General features: G+C 40.6%; 1 protein-coding gene across 1 annotated transcript; it reads left to right on the forward strand.

The window, feature by feature from the left end:
* The first annotated feature begins 9,254 nt into the window (after positions 1-9,254).
* On the forward strand, positions 9,255-13,786 carry LOC149818129 (phenylalanine ammonia-lyase-like). Its single transcript, XM_089984053.1, has 2 exons — positions 9,255-10,841; positions 12,614-13,786. Exons 1-2 carry the CDS (start codon positions 9,717-9,719, stop codon positions 13,676-13,678), a joined length of 2,190 nt encoding a protein of 729 aa, XP_089840179.1. The 5' UTR covers positions 9,255-9,716; the 3' UTR covers positions 13,679-13,786.
* Positions 13,787-14,318: the final 532 nt, after the last annotated feature.

The raw sequence follows: 14,318 nt of genomic DNA on the forward strand, positions 1-14,318 counted from the left end.
CATGGTTGGGACCACCTAATATGATCTTCATAAGATAACTCACAAGTACCCTCGTATGTATGTACGTATAATATGCTCTTATCCAGAGTTGAAAGGTACTTAACCAACATAATGTAGAGCAACTCACTAGGTCTGTGTCACCCCCACACATGCACGTACACAAATGCTGATATGGTTGTCATCGCATGACATGCTACTGCAGAATGTCACCGAACGCCCAATGCATACCACCCGCTACTATGTCATGTGTCATCACACACACCATAATGCCGACACCGTTGTCCATCACATGACATGTTACCACCGCATGTCACTGATAGCCCAACACATACCTTCTAATACTACCCTCGATGCATTTTCCTTTAATGGTACTTCATACTACCCTTGCTCCTCCATTTTGACCCTTGCAATGCTAGACAATATATATATATATATAGTCAAATGCCAATCATCTACCTAAACGTCAAGTATCCTTTATCACCTACATTGACTGGTTGTGCCAAAAATGTTATCACTTGGGTTCTGTTTCAATGAACCCACTTATTAGGGTTGAGAAATAATCTGAACTGCTTATAGCTAGGTTTGTGTTTGGCCCATTAAGTACTTGTTTGAATTAATAAAATAGGATAAGAACTGCACACCAAATAATAAATTTAAAATCAGTCCTTGCACACATGTAGAATGGCAAATCGGATCATCTCCTCAGGGAAAGGGAGATAAGGCATACTATTTCACTTAAAAAACTCACTTTATTAATATTTCAAAAGAAAATAAAAAAATTACACTATCTCTTCAATTACAATGCAACAAAAGTAAACACGATTAAAATGAAAGCAAATCCTATACTAAGCTCGGGACTTTCTCTCTTACAACCCAATTAAAGAGGTAATGATAGATATTCTCCTCTCCAAAGAAGCAACCTCTAAGAGAAAATACCTGCAAAACAAAATACACAACTATATCTATACTAACAAGACCATTATCAAAATAATAAAAAACCTGCGAAACTAACAATTCAAAACTCACATAAATTAAATCTAACTAAATTTAAGAATAACTTAAAGAAAATTCATACCTAATCAATTAATCAATTATAAATCTATCTAATTTAACACTACTCAAGAACAAAAATAAAAACAATAAGATTATACTAACGGTCAACATAAAAAGATTATGCTAACGATCACAACTAAAAAGAAAACTAAATAAAAACACCTCTATTTTTTTTGACGAAAATCAACGCACCCACACACATACCAGACCTAACTAACACTGATATATTGAATAACACAAAGCAACACCCAAAAACACTAAAATAAAACTAAACTATTCTACCTGATTTGTAAATAAAGAAAGCCTGAATTTGGCAGGACCTGTTAACTTTGGACCGAGGATGGGTAAGGTCAAAACAGATCAAAATTTCCTCAAGTTCGACCTAGACATCGCCAATATCCTCTAGTTATGTGTCTGCCTTGTCCCTGAACAAAACTCTACAAAAATTCACATGAAGTGATGCACCAAGATACAAAATTCACTTTGCCTCTTTCTAATTCTAATGATAAATGCAATTAAAAATTAATTAAAACAATTCAAATCAATCTAATTAAATACTAATCAGAATGAAGACTCTTCTAAAATGAATTCGAAACTAAAAAATAATCACTAACATAATGACGCAATATTGGAAATCAATTAAAAATATATGAAAAAACTAAAGTGCACGCTAAATGATCTACCGCTAACTCAAGCAAACACTCTTCTAAAATCGACTAATTTAATCCTAAAAACATGTATGAAAACAGAATCTGACGTTAACAACAAGAAGAAAATAAATGTAATCTTACTGCTATTGAACTAAAACTAGTAAATGACCGAAATTAACTAAGACACGCTAAACTCGTAGGACATGCTATACTGATTGACGTCATTCAAGTAAGTCTAAGTTATCTAATTCTAATGAATCTAATATAAATAACATTTTTAAAATATAAGAAAATAATTTAATTAATAAATTGATTTAAAAAATTAGCAATAAACTATACGTCTAATCAAATTAAATATATTCTATGGCTAACAAGCAGTGGGTGAGAAGACTTACGTCAAGGGCAGTCCAAAAAATTTTAGAAAGAAGAGTGTGGTCCACCTTTCTCGAAAACATGTACCTACATTCTTTCCCTTGCTGCATGTTGATATCCTCTTGTTGCACATGTTTTGGAGCCGTATCTATAAAGCGTGAGATCGATGGAGAAGAACAAATGGTCGGTGGGTGCTATATGGGATTCTTGACCTCCGATCAATGAAGGTAGTTGGCATTTTCATGTCAAATCCAATTTGAAGCTCTAAAAGTGTATACCTGCAGCGATTAGACATAAAATATAGCAAGAAGAATAGAGAGAACGTGAACAACACGAAGATTTACACTAGAATCACAAAAAAATTAAGAAGAAAAACATGTGAAGAAGAAGAAGAGGAGGAAGAAGAAAATGTGAAGAAGAAGATGGGAGAAGAAAGGCACAGCTTCCAAGGTTGTTGGATGAGTTTAGGCTTGCTGTAGCTTTCTTTTTATATGAAAATTTTACCCTATTTCCTAAAATAGCCCTTAGTTCAAGCTATTTTCAAGAATCACCTTCAAATTATTAAAATTTATAACTTACCTCCAGGCGCCATCTTTGAGTAAGTGATCGGCGATATGGTAGTATTCGTATTGAGCAGAGGATCATTAATGGCCGGCAATGCTGTCAATACCATCGGAGGTTCAGCTGCTGAGAATAGTGGGAGTTCCTCCACTCATGTTATTGATAATAAGGTTGGTTACTCTAAGCGGAATCATCTTCTTAAAATCACTAATATGCAGTTCTCTGGGACCGATTATTTAAGCTGGGCAAAAGCGTTAAGTTATTTCTCAGTAGAAGATCCAAACTTGGATATATCACTGGAAAAATGAAAAACCAGAACCCATCGATCGCACTTATGAAAAGTGAGAATCTAAAAATGATATGGTAATGAGTTGGATGTTAAATTCTATGGAGCCAACTATTGCCAGAAACTTTTTGTTTATGAACACAATAAAGAAAATCTGGGATGCGGTTAAAGAGATTTATGGTGAACAGTTCAATCTTACAATAGTCTATGAGATTTAATTGGAAATAGCTAAATATACTCGTGACAACAAACCATTTAGTATGTATATAGGTACACTTAGAGGGATGTGTGACAAATTGCTTTAATATTGTCCCCCCTATTGGTGATATCCTTGAAAGTAAAAAAATGTTTGAGGAAGACAAAGTGTTTAAAGTTCTTACAGGTCTCGGCCCAAATTATGAAAACCTTCGAAGCCAGATCATGATAACAATACCATTTCCTTCATATAACACGGTATGCACAATAATTCAGTGTGAAGAAACTCACTGAAAAGTTATGAATTCGAGCATGCAAATTAAAGAAGAACATGCCCAAAAAATGGCATTTCAGGTTGATGTAAAAAAAAGTTATTCAGCCACAGAGCCTCCAAAAAACTTTACTCAAGATCAGTCTCGACCAAGGTTGAAACTCAAATGCTCCTATTGTAAAAAGTTGGGTCACTCCAAAGATCGGTGTTGGGACCTCGTGGGACGACCTAGCCGTAACAAGGAAAACAATACTAAGCACGATGCTGCAAACTTTGTCACAAAAAATGATCTTACTCATTTTTTCCAGCAGATGACCAAAACTAACTTAGCATCGTCATCTCCCATCAGTGATGCTTCTGCCATACCTCAAGGTATGACTCATGCCCTTCTTTCATGTATTACAAACAATGAGTGTATTATAGATTCTGGAACCTCGAACCACATGACAAACCATGATGAAGGCTTGAGTAGCTCAAGAAAACCGGTATATACCGCTGGCGGTTCTCTTATGATGGCCACCGGCATGAATAATGTTAAATTTATGAATTGTGATTTTGATTCTAAAGTCCTCATTGTTCCTAAGCTTGCTGCCAATCTTATGTCCATAAGCTAGATTACTAAGTCTCATAACAGTTTGGCTATTTTTTCTTCTAAGGAGGTGGTCTTTTAGGATAGGAGATTGAAGAAGATGATTGGTAGAGGCATCGAACGAGATGGTCTATACATCTTTAGTCAACCAAAGACAATGTTTTTTAGTAGTACTCAATCAAGTAATACTTTTAGCCTTTGGCACTCCCGCCTTGGACATGCTTTTGCTAAGACTATAAAATCTTTGCTACCTGATTTGAATAATAATAGCATATCGTGTGATGCTTGTGAATTTGCTAAAGGCCATTAGGCTTCTGTTTCAAAACATCTCTAATAGAAGTAGCAAGTTTTTTGAATTGTTGCATTCTGATGTGTGAGGTTCAACCCATGTAGACTCTATGTTCAGTTTTAGATACTATGTCACATTTATTGAAGATAGATCTTGGGTCACCTGGGTGTATTTTCTAAAACATAAACATGAAGTGGCCAAAGTTTTAAAAAAAAAATATAATCTTGTGTGTACTCAATGTGATCACAAGATTAAACGTCTGAGATCTGATAATGGAGGAGAGTATATTAATGAAGTTCTTGGTGATTTCATGTCTGAGTAAGGTATAATGCCTCAAACTACTTGTACCGAAACTCTACAACAAAACGGGATTGCCGAGAGAAAAATTGTCACTTATTCAATGTGGCAAGGTCTCTTATGTTCCATATGAACATTCCCCAACAATATTGGGTTGATTCCATAGCTACTGCTTGCTACATTATAAACTGAATTCCAAGTGCCAGTCTGGAGAATGAGATCCCTATTGAAAATTTCAAAAATAAAAAAATTTCCATCAACCATTTTAAAGTTTTTGGGTGTAAGGGCTTTGTGCATATACAAGAAAAATTCCGCAACAAACTTGAGAAAAGAGCCGTGAAGTGAATTTTTGTTGGATATTCTTCAACAAAAAAGGGGTTTAAATGTTTTGATTCCATCTCAAAAAGGCTTTATGTGTTAAGGGACGTGAATTTTTTTGAGAAGGAACCCTATTTCCAGTATCCTACTAAGGGGGAGAACCAGCCGGACATGTCCTGCTCTTTTTTACCAATACTCGATCCGTTTATTGAATACAAACCTATCTCGCCTAGTTTTAATGATCCAATTGGTCCTCCAGACCAAGATTCTGAGTCCTCACCCATGTCAGACCAAAACACAATACCTACGAATCCCGTGATCGGTACTAACTTAAATCAGAATATACTTGAGAACTTATATTGGTCAAGAGATCGGTAATTTGAGAAGGTCATCCCGTCCCACCAAGCCTCTTGTCAAACTGAGAGATTATTACTCCTATTGTACTACCGAGATTCCTAAAACCCATTCAATAGAATATCAATTTGAACTCTCAAAATTGTTTGTGTCTTATCAAACTTACCTTGCCAAGACCTATGCCCATCATGAATCAAGTCATAAAGAAGCTCTTGAAGATCCTAAGTGGAAATTGGTTATGGATGAAGAATTAAAATCATTACTCAAAAACAATACTTGGATGTTAGTTGAATTGCCTGAAGGTAAGAAAAGTGTGGGATGTCGATGGATATATAGAATTAAATTCAATAGTGATGGCTCCGTACAAAGGTACAAGGCCAAACTAGTAGCAAAGGGATACATTCAGAAAGAGGGTATTGACTTCATAGAAACTTTTGTATTCGTTGCAAAAATAAGTTCAATCCGCATTCTTTTGTCTATTGCTACTAATAAGCAGTGAGGCATCTTCCAATTGAATGTAAAAAATGCTTTTCTACATAGAGAGTTGGAAGAAAAAGTGTATATGGATCCTCCTCCCAGGTATAAATATGATCATGAGAAAGTGTGCAAACTTCATAAATCTATTTACGGTCTAAAGCAATCTCCTCGAGCTTGGTTTGCCAAGCTCAGTGAGGTTCTTATCAAAATTGGTTTTAAGCGAAGTACAGTTGACTATACTATGTTTGTGCATAATTCTTTATAGGGCATTGTTATCTTGCTTATATATGTTGATGATATAATTATGACAGAAAAGAATAAGGCTATGATGCTAAAAAACAAAGAAATTCTTCTTTCCAAATTTGAAATTAAAGACCTTAAAAAAGTAAGGTACTTTCTTGTCATAGAAGTTGCTCATTCCAATAAAGGCCTTTTCCTGTGTCTGAGAAAGTATGCATTAAATCTTCTCAAAGATATTGGCTTGATTGGTGCTAAAGCTGCAGAAAACACCCTTGAAAACTAACTGCAAGCTAAAGAAAAATAAAGGAGATATTGTTGCCAACATCGAGAGTTTTCAAAGGCTTGTGGGAAACTTAATATATTTGACTATCACACGTGAGTGTGATCAATCAGTTTATGCGTCAATCTCGTTCCAGTCATGTTGAAGCTGCCTACAAAGTTCTTCGTTATCTTAAAGAGACCCCTGGCAAAGGTGTTCTTATGAAGAAAAATAACAATTTTGACATAATTGGTTTTACTGTTACAAATTGGGCAGGAGACCCAAATGATAGAAGGTCAACAACAGGCTTCTATTATTTTGTTGGTGGAAATCTTGTCACCTAGGGGAGCAAAAAATAGTTTGTTGTTGCCAGATTCAGTGCTGAGGTTGACTATCAAGTCATGGCAGCATGTACATGTGAGCTCATTTGGATCAAGACTCTCATCCTTGATATGGGTATCAAAAACCCTCAACCGATTAAACTCAAGTGTGACAACATGGTTGCAATATACATTGGAGCAAATTCAGTTTTCCATGAGAGAATCAAACATATAGAAGTTGACTGCCATTTTGTTAGAGAGAAGATTCAAGCTAAAGAAGTATTCACATCATATGTCAGCCAGTAAAGAGCAGTTAGCAGACATTTTTACTAAATCTCTAAGCCATGAAAATCAACTCAAACTAAGTTCCAAGTTGGGCTCGATGAAAGATGTGCAGCAACTTGAGAGAGAGATTGTTGCACTCCTTCAACAAATCGCTACTCGATTTACGGTGTCCTTCAGTAAATCGCTACGCGGTTTTGAGGTGTCCATCAGCAAATATTGTTATGGTATGGATTCAGATTCTAAAAAATATGGAGCCAGAATAGGCAACTACATCATGCAAGATTATCGTGTCGTTGGTTGTTTTATGTTTTCTCTAGATAAAGATATTGTCTATCTCGAGCAATTGTTATTGTTGTTGTTGCTAGTTTTTTATATATCGTGTAACCAACATTGGGTAAAGAATACAAGAGGCAGAGTGACTGTTTTTTTCCATGGATGTAGGCTGGACAGCTGAACCATGTTAATATGTGCTCATGTATATGGGTACATTCTCTAACAGACTCCTTGCTTATATGTCAAATATATAATAACATTAAAATCCTAATCGGTGTTTAGATACATACTTTGTGATAAATATATTTTTGATGGGTAAAATTTAGAATATGAGCATATGTAATATCTAAAATTTCAAAGAAAAATATGTAAAGAAACGATGATTTCTCATTATAAGGTCATTTGAAAAAACAGTTTTTATATAATTAAAATTGATACCAAACAAATTTCATAATTCAAAAGCGTATACAATAGTTAAGCAAGATATTTCTTGGCTATTACCATAAGATGAAGGCTTGGTTTACCTCTCAAATGATTGAAAAAGAAGTGGGTGATAGGGACTTGTACCCAGTTATTTTGTTTCAAAAAAATGGTTGAAAATATGTGAGTTGTAGGGGCTTATCGCTATTTTGTGTCAAAAAAAGTGATTGAAAAAGATGTACTTCCCAAGTCAACAACCATTCTCTTTCCCTTGTTTTCCTTTTTGTTTTGGTTCATAAGTTATAATAATCTGTGTCACAGGGACACGCCATTTTGGTGGTGTGTCCTGCTGACACAAATGGACATGGACATGTATGGATAATATTTAATAATATTGTATTGTTTTTAATATTTAAAGTTTTAATTCAATAAAAATTACAAAAATAAATTTTTATCGATTAAAAAATAAAAAATGCCATCATATCCTATTTTCCAAAAAAAAAAATTGAACTCGCAAGTTTAACCCGTGTCATGCATCTTCATGTCCACGTGTCTTTGTGTCATAGCATCTAATGGACCAATCCATAATTTCACTAGTACCGCCAGTACCATATGAAACTAATTTAACAAACCATGAATAGAAGCCAATAGAAGCATCAAATATATAAAAAACTCATCCCAATTACTTGAGAAACCTGTACCATCTTTAAGAAACACAATATTACATTAAAAATGAGTACCATTCTCATTTCTGTCAATATTTCTGCGTACAAACAATAATGTTATCAGGCACTATTTTTGCTAAGACACTTAACTGTTACAACTTATAAAGAAATTACAATACAAAAAAGATTGATTCAATGTGCATCTTCAATCATTTTAATTCATTGGTATCCTTATGAAAGTGCCCTCCTTTTCATCGAACTTGGATGAACCCACTTATTAGGGTTGAGAAATAAGCTGAACTGTTTGTAGCTCGGTTTGTGTTTGGAAGCTAGTGCAGTAGTAATACATATATTTTAGAGATATTTTACATCATATAGTATGCTGCCCATTTACAGCCTAAAGCCTCCACGGTCCCTTTCTGTTTGTACGCCTTATTTTGTTTGCTTAACCATATCAAGGCAAAAAAACTTGTAATACTTGTTACCTAAGGCCCATTTGAGGGCTCAATCAAATAACCTCGCGGGCTGATCAAGTACAATCATATTGTACACTTTGAGTGTGCTGCTGCACTAGACTACCCTTCATCTCTTGGAATGCAGCCTGTCATGTGCGGAGCTCAAAAGAAGATTTGAGGGCAGATCATGTGCAGGCACACTAAAGTGTGGAATGTATCGACCGGCAAGAACCCCTACCATGCATAATTTGATGCTACCAGGGGTGTTGCCCTCAATTAAGGGCATGCTTGAATTGCGGTTTGTGCCCGTCCATGGGACGCACCAAGCGTGGGCCTCACGTGCATTCATGCGCCCATGCAAACGCGGGATGCATGGACACAATATTGGTGTGGTCCGTGAACGCTTATTTGGAGTCTGCCACTGCACTTTGCCCTCCTACGGAATAGTGGCGGATGGACACTCTCAAACAAAAAAAACAATTTTTTTTGGCAAGTGAACGGGGCAGGACAGTGGATCCTGTCCTGTTCCCAGACGTACATGTATGTCCCGGCGTGTGGTGTCCACGTGGAGTGTCGACGATTCAAACGCTCCCGAATTGAAAAACAAAGGGCAGGCATCTTGTGGGCCCGAATTTAAACGTGGCAGCAGAATGCATCCAGGCTTGTTTTTCAAACACTCATAGTTATAATCCTAATGTAACAGCCCTCATTAACAGTACCACGTGCCACGAAGTGGGTTGGTAGGCACGGAGGGACGGTTGGGAATGGAGGCCACGCTTCAACCACCGCGGTTCCTCCTCGCATGTGCCACATTACCACCAGCGAACCCCAGCGACCACCAAGCCAGGGAAGGTAGATCCAAGCGCCCCGATGCCTCCACGTCAGCAACCCATCGGCATCCATCCACCAATCGTGGTTACCATCTCCACCGCTCGCTCCAGCTGGCCTAGCACTATATGATCCCCCACTCTACTCCGTTCCTTGCTCACCACCACATACCCACATTGCACACTCGACACTTCCCCTCTCCTCCTTTCAGCCCTCGCACGTGCCAGAATCCGGCATCCCGCACGTGAGGACCGACGCCATGGTTGCCGGCATGGAGGTTGCACCGAACGGAATCGCGAGCTTCTCTCACGTCAAGCAACCTCCCACATGCGTTAACAGTGGCACGTGTGCTGCCGGCGGCACCAGCGATGCCCTCAACTGGGCTGAGGCCGCCCGTGCGCTGCATGGGCCTCACTACGAGGAGGTGAAGCGCATGGTGGAGAGGTTCGCGGGTGCCGGTGGGTCGATGATCACGCTTCAGGGCGAGCGGCTAGAGGTCGCCGACGTGGTGGCCATCGCTCGCCGGCCGGCAGACGTGTCGGTCTGCCTGGATGCAGCCGTGGCAAGGTCGAGGGTGGAGGAGAGTGCGACGTGGGTGACCACGCAGATGTGCCGCGGGACGGACACGTACGGTGTCACGACCGGCTTCGGGGCGACGTCGCATCGGCGGACCAATCAGGGAGTTGAGCTGCAGAAGGAGCTAATCCGGTTCCTGAACGCCGGGGTGATATCCGGGTCTGGAAACGAGCTGCCGGTGGACGTGACCCGGGCTGCTATGCTGGTTCGGACCAACACCTTGCTCCGGGGCTACTCCGGGATCCGGTGGGAGATCCTCGACACCATCCGGGCACTGCTGGACGCCGGTCTGACACCAAAGCTGCCACTGCGGGGGACGATAACGGCGTCGGGCGACCTCGTGCCGCTGTCGTACCTCGCCGGTGTGGTGACAGGGCGGCCGAACTCGCGGGTCCGGACCGCGACTGGGGAGGAGATCTCCGGGTCGGAGGCACTGAGGCAGGTCGGGCTGGAGAAGGCGTTCGAGCTGCAGCCGAAGGAAGGGCTGGCCATAGTGAACGGGACGTCGGTGGGAGCGGCGCAGGCGTGCCTGGTGTGCTACGATGCGAACGTGCTGGTGGTGCTTGCGGAGATCGGGTCGGCCATGTTCTGCGAGGTGATGCAGGGGAAGCCCGAGTTCACGGACCCGCTGACCCACAGGCTGAAGCACCACCCAGGCCAGATCGAGGCCGCGGCGCTCATGGAATACGTGCTGGCGGGGAGCGAGTACATGAAGCAGGCGGCGAAGCTGCACGAGACCAACCCGCTGCAGAAGCCCAAGCAGGACCGATACGCCCTCCGCACATCCCCGCAGTGGCTGGGACCCCAGGTCAGTCGGATATCCTTAACTTAACCATGGTTAAACCTCTCTTTCTCTCTGTTAATTCTCTCTCTCATGGTTAAACTTGCACCCTGACCTTTCTCTCTCTTAATTCTCCTAAAACTCTCTCTTAATTCTCTCTCTCATGGTTAAACTTGCACCCTGCCCTCTCTCTCTCTCTCTCATGGTTAAACTTGCACCCTGCCCTTTCTCTCTCTTAATTCCCCTTAAACTCTCTCTCTCGTTAAGCCCTGCCCTCTCTCTCTTAATTCTCCTTAAACTCTCGCTCTCTCTCTCTCTCTCTCTCTCTCTCTCTCAAAAGAAAAGGTGCAGCAGTGAGAATAGGAAATTCTCACACGTAATTGGACTGTTTAAAACATTCATAATGTCCTTCAGTTTGGATAAATATGAACTGGATTTAAGTTTGTTTTTTTTAGTCGGTTGGCATAGAGTGGGTAGCTGCAACTCTTTGATATTTGGCGCAGCCAACCAAAAGCCTGACACCTTTTTCTGGTGACGTTCATGTGTTTGATGTGAAAAGCGGGAAACTAACTAACTTGCTTTGTTTCTGGCTCCATTTGCTTTACGAAATACAAAGTCATTCCTGTGACTTCATTTTCCTTCTTTCTTTTTTTTAACTCGTGATTTTAACGTCTTCTTCTTCATATTTGTTTTTATGTTTTTGGACAGAGTAATTTTTCATACTTAAACCACAAAGATAATAGAGTGTGTTAGTTTAACGGCTAATTCTTTCGTCTTCTTTTGTCCAATATACATCATGCCAATTCCGAGGCCTTGTATCTTTCACTAGCATTATCTTTACTTTAAACTTGATTAAATTCTTTAATTTTAAAATAGATGTAATGTACATGCTTTTTCTATTCTTTTATCCATTACCAACATGTGGATTCCAATGTATAAGCTGATTTTGTCGGCGATTGAAAAGTCTGTGGTTATAAATGCACCATTTTCTTATGATTAAAAAATTAAAACATGTTTTTTGGTCTAAAAACCGATTTAAGGGTCAATCCCTAGCAAATCTACTGTTCATTGCATCAGATTGAGTCAAAATTTGCACCTGTAAGTTTCTTGTGCAGCAAATATATATCCATATATACTCCTCTTTGATCTTTTCCTACAACGGCAGCTTTGTCTGCCCAAGTCCTAACTACCACCTTGATTATTCTTGAGGCTCTCTTTCACTGGCATTTGAAAACCTTATCTCATGTGCTAACATTCTTGAAAAATCAATTTTCTTGAAATGTTTGCTTCTGTCTTTAATGGCTAACGCTTAAAATATCATGAAAATGATTTTTTACGGATTCTATTGCTGGTTGTAATGTCAAGAGTCCCATACTTTTGTTGGACGCTCTTGGTTGTTGGTTACTACTAGCAGTTGGAAATTCTAAAATCTGCTAGCGGAATCAAAACACACACCCTAATGGTCAAGTAAAATACTATTTTCTAGCTCATTCTGACGCATCTAGCTTCTGACATGTTTGGTGAGTAGCAGAAAATATGCTTTTCCAAGATTGGTGATTCAGCATTCTACCGTCCACTATTATTTTTGTATGGGAAAATTTTTCAGCGAGTAGAGCCCCTGAATTTCTCAAAAGATATTTCAAGACCCATCTTTTCATCGGTACTGAGACCTGATGAAGTCCCACAGGTCTTGATTTCAGTGACATCCAAACGCTCATTTATGGTCAAAGAGGGGTGAAGTCATTAGATCCATTTCTCCAGCAGATGGGCTAACGTCCCACATGGTGCTACAATTGCAGATTGAGGTGATCCGCATTGCGACCCAAATGATCCAACGCGAGATAAACTCGGTCAACGACAACCCGATTATCGATGTCGCCCGGGACAAGGCACTTCATGGTGGTAACTTCCAAGGAACGCCGGTGGGTGTTGCCATGGACAACATCCGGCTAACTCTAGCGGCCATCGGTAAGCTGGTCTTTGCTCAATTCTCCGAGCTGGTCAATGACTACTACAACGGGGGCCTGCCCTCAAACCTAACCGGTGGGCCGGTCCCTAGCCTTGACTATGGCTACAAGGGTGCGGAGATAGCCATGGCCTCCTACACATCTGAGCTACAGTACCTAGCCAACCCAGTCACTTCCCATGTCCAAAGTGCCGAGCAGCACAACCAAGATGTGAACTCACTCGGCTTGATCTCGGCTCGCAAGTCAGCTGAGTCGATCGAGATCCTCAAGCTCATGATGGCCACTTATGTGTCTGCGATCTGCCAGGCAATCGATCTCCGCCAACTGGAGGAGGCCTGCAGATCGACGGTCAGGAACGTCATCGCACAAGTGGCTAAGAAGACACTCAGCACTGGAGCCAATGGTGAGCTGCTCCCGGGCCGGTTCGCCGAGAAGGACCTGCTCAGTGTGGTTGAGAACGAGAATGTCTTCACTTACATTGACGACCCCTGCCTGCCGGAGTACCCGCTGATGCAAAAGCTCCGGCAGGTCCTCGTCGAGCATGCACTGAAGAATGGTGAGTCAGAGATGGAACATCCACCCAAATCGGGCGTGTTCAGCCGGATCAAGCTGTTTGAGTCTGAGCTCAAGACCCAGCTGGAAGCCCAAGTCAAGCTCGTACGTGCCAACTTCGACAAAGGGTCGTCGCATGTGCCAAACCGGATATCGGGATGCCGATCCTACCCAATTTACCGGTTCGTACGATCTGAGATCAGGACCGAGATGCTGACGAATCCGAAGAATGTGACGCCCGGAGAGCAGATCGAGGCCATACACGCGGCGATATGCGATGGGAGGTTTGTGGGGCCCATGATGGAGTGCTTGGAGGGTTGGAACTGTACACCTGGAGCGTGCTAATTGGTCATATTCAAAATAAAATGAAAAACGTTTTTTCTTATTTTTGTTTTTTCGGCGTTGGGTTTTCTGTACGGAAAAAATAAATGTGATTTACTGTGTTCTGTTAAACTTTGCTGCACTGTGATCGGAAAGTTCAGGTTTCAAAGTTTAGTAAATGATGGACATCAAGTTCTTGGTCTTAGTGGAACTAGGTGCATGCCCCCAGTGCACCGATGCTAGTGACCATTGCTGAGAGGCGTGGTCCACCATAACACTTTCATTAAGTGTTTGTTGGCCCCTTTTTAATAGGGGGAAGGGAGGCATGTGGTACGCTGCCTCTTTTTTAATAGAGGGCCAGACACCCTATTAGGTGTACTGCCCCGAACACTGGATCTGCTTCCCACAGCTTAGAGATTCAACCATTCAAATGTGTCAGGCATGTTCCATTTGGCAGAAATCCCCTCTCGGTTTACGTTTTCTCCACAAAAAAAATATAATGATATAATGTTTGAAATGTAAAAAATTGTGGACTATTGATTTTTCAGCCCATAAAAAACCTACTTACATATCGGAAGGATTCAGAAACTGCTTCCCACACATCCATACAGTCAGAATTTTAGAAAAAAAAGATGTAGAAAAAATGTGATAAATTGGAGTACAC

This window comes from Nuphar pumila, chromosome 13 (assembly GCF_984573655.1).
Source record: "Nuphar pumila chromosome 13, dmNupPumi1.hap1.1, whole genome shotgun sequence".
Classification (NCBI taxonomy): Eukaryota; Viridiplantae; Streptophyta; class Magnoliopsida; order Nymphaeales; family Nymphaeaceae; genus Nuphar; species Nuphar pumila.

Bases quoted from the DNA above. Each gene is read 5' to 3' on its own strand.
- LOC149818129 (XM_089984053.1), top strand. From the start codon at position 9,717: ATGGTTGCCGGCATGGAGGTTGCACCGAACGGAATCGCGAGCTTCTCT. The intron at 10,842-12,613 runs GTCAGTCGGATA...CTACAATTGCAG, and splicing joins CGCAGTGGCTGGGACCCCAG to ATTGAGGTGATCCGCATTGC.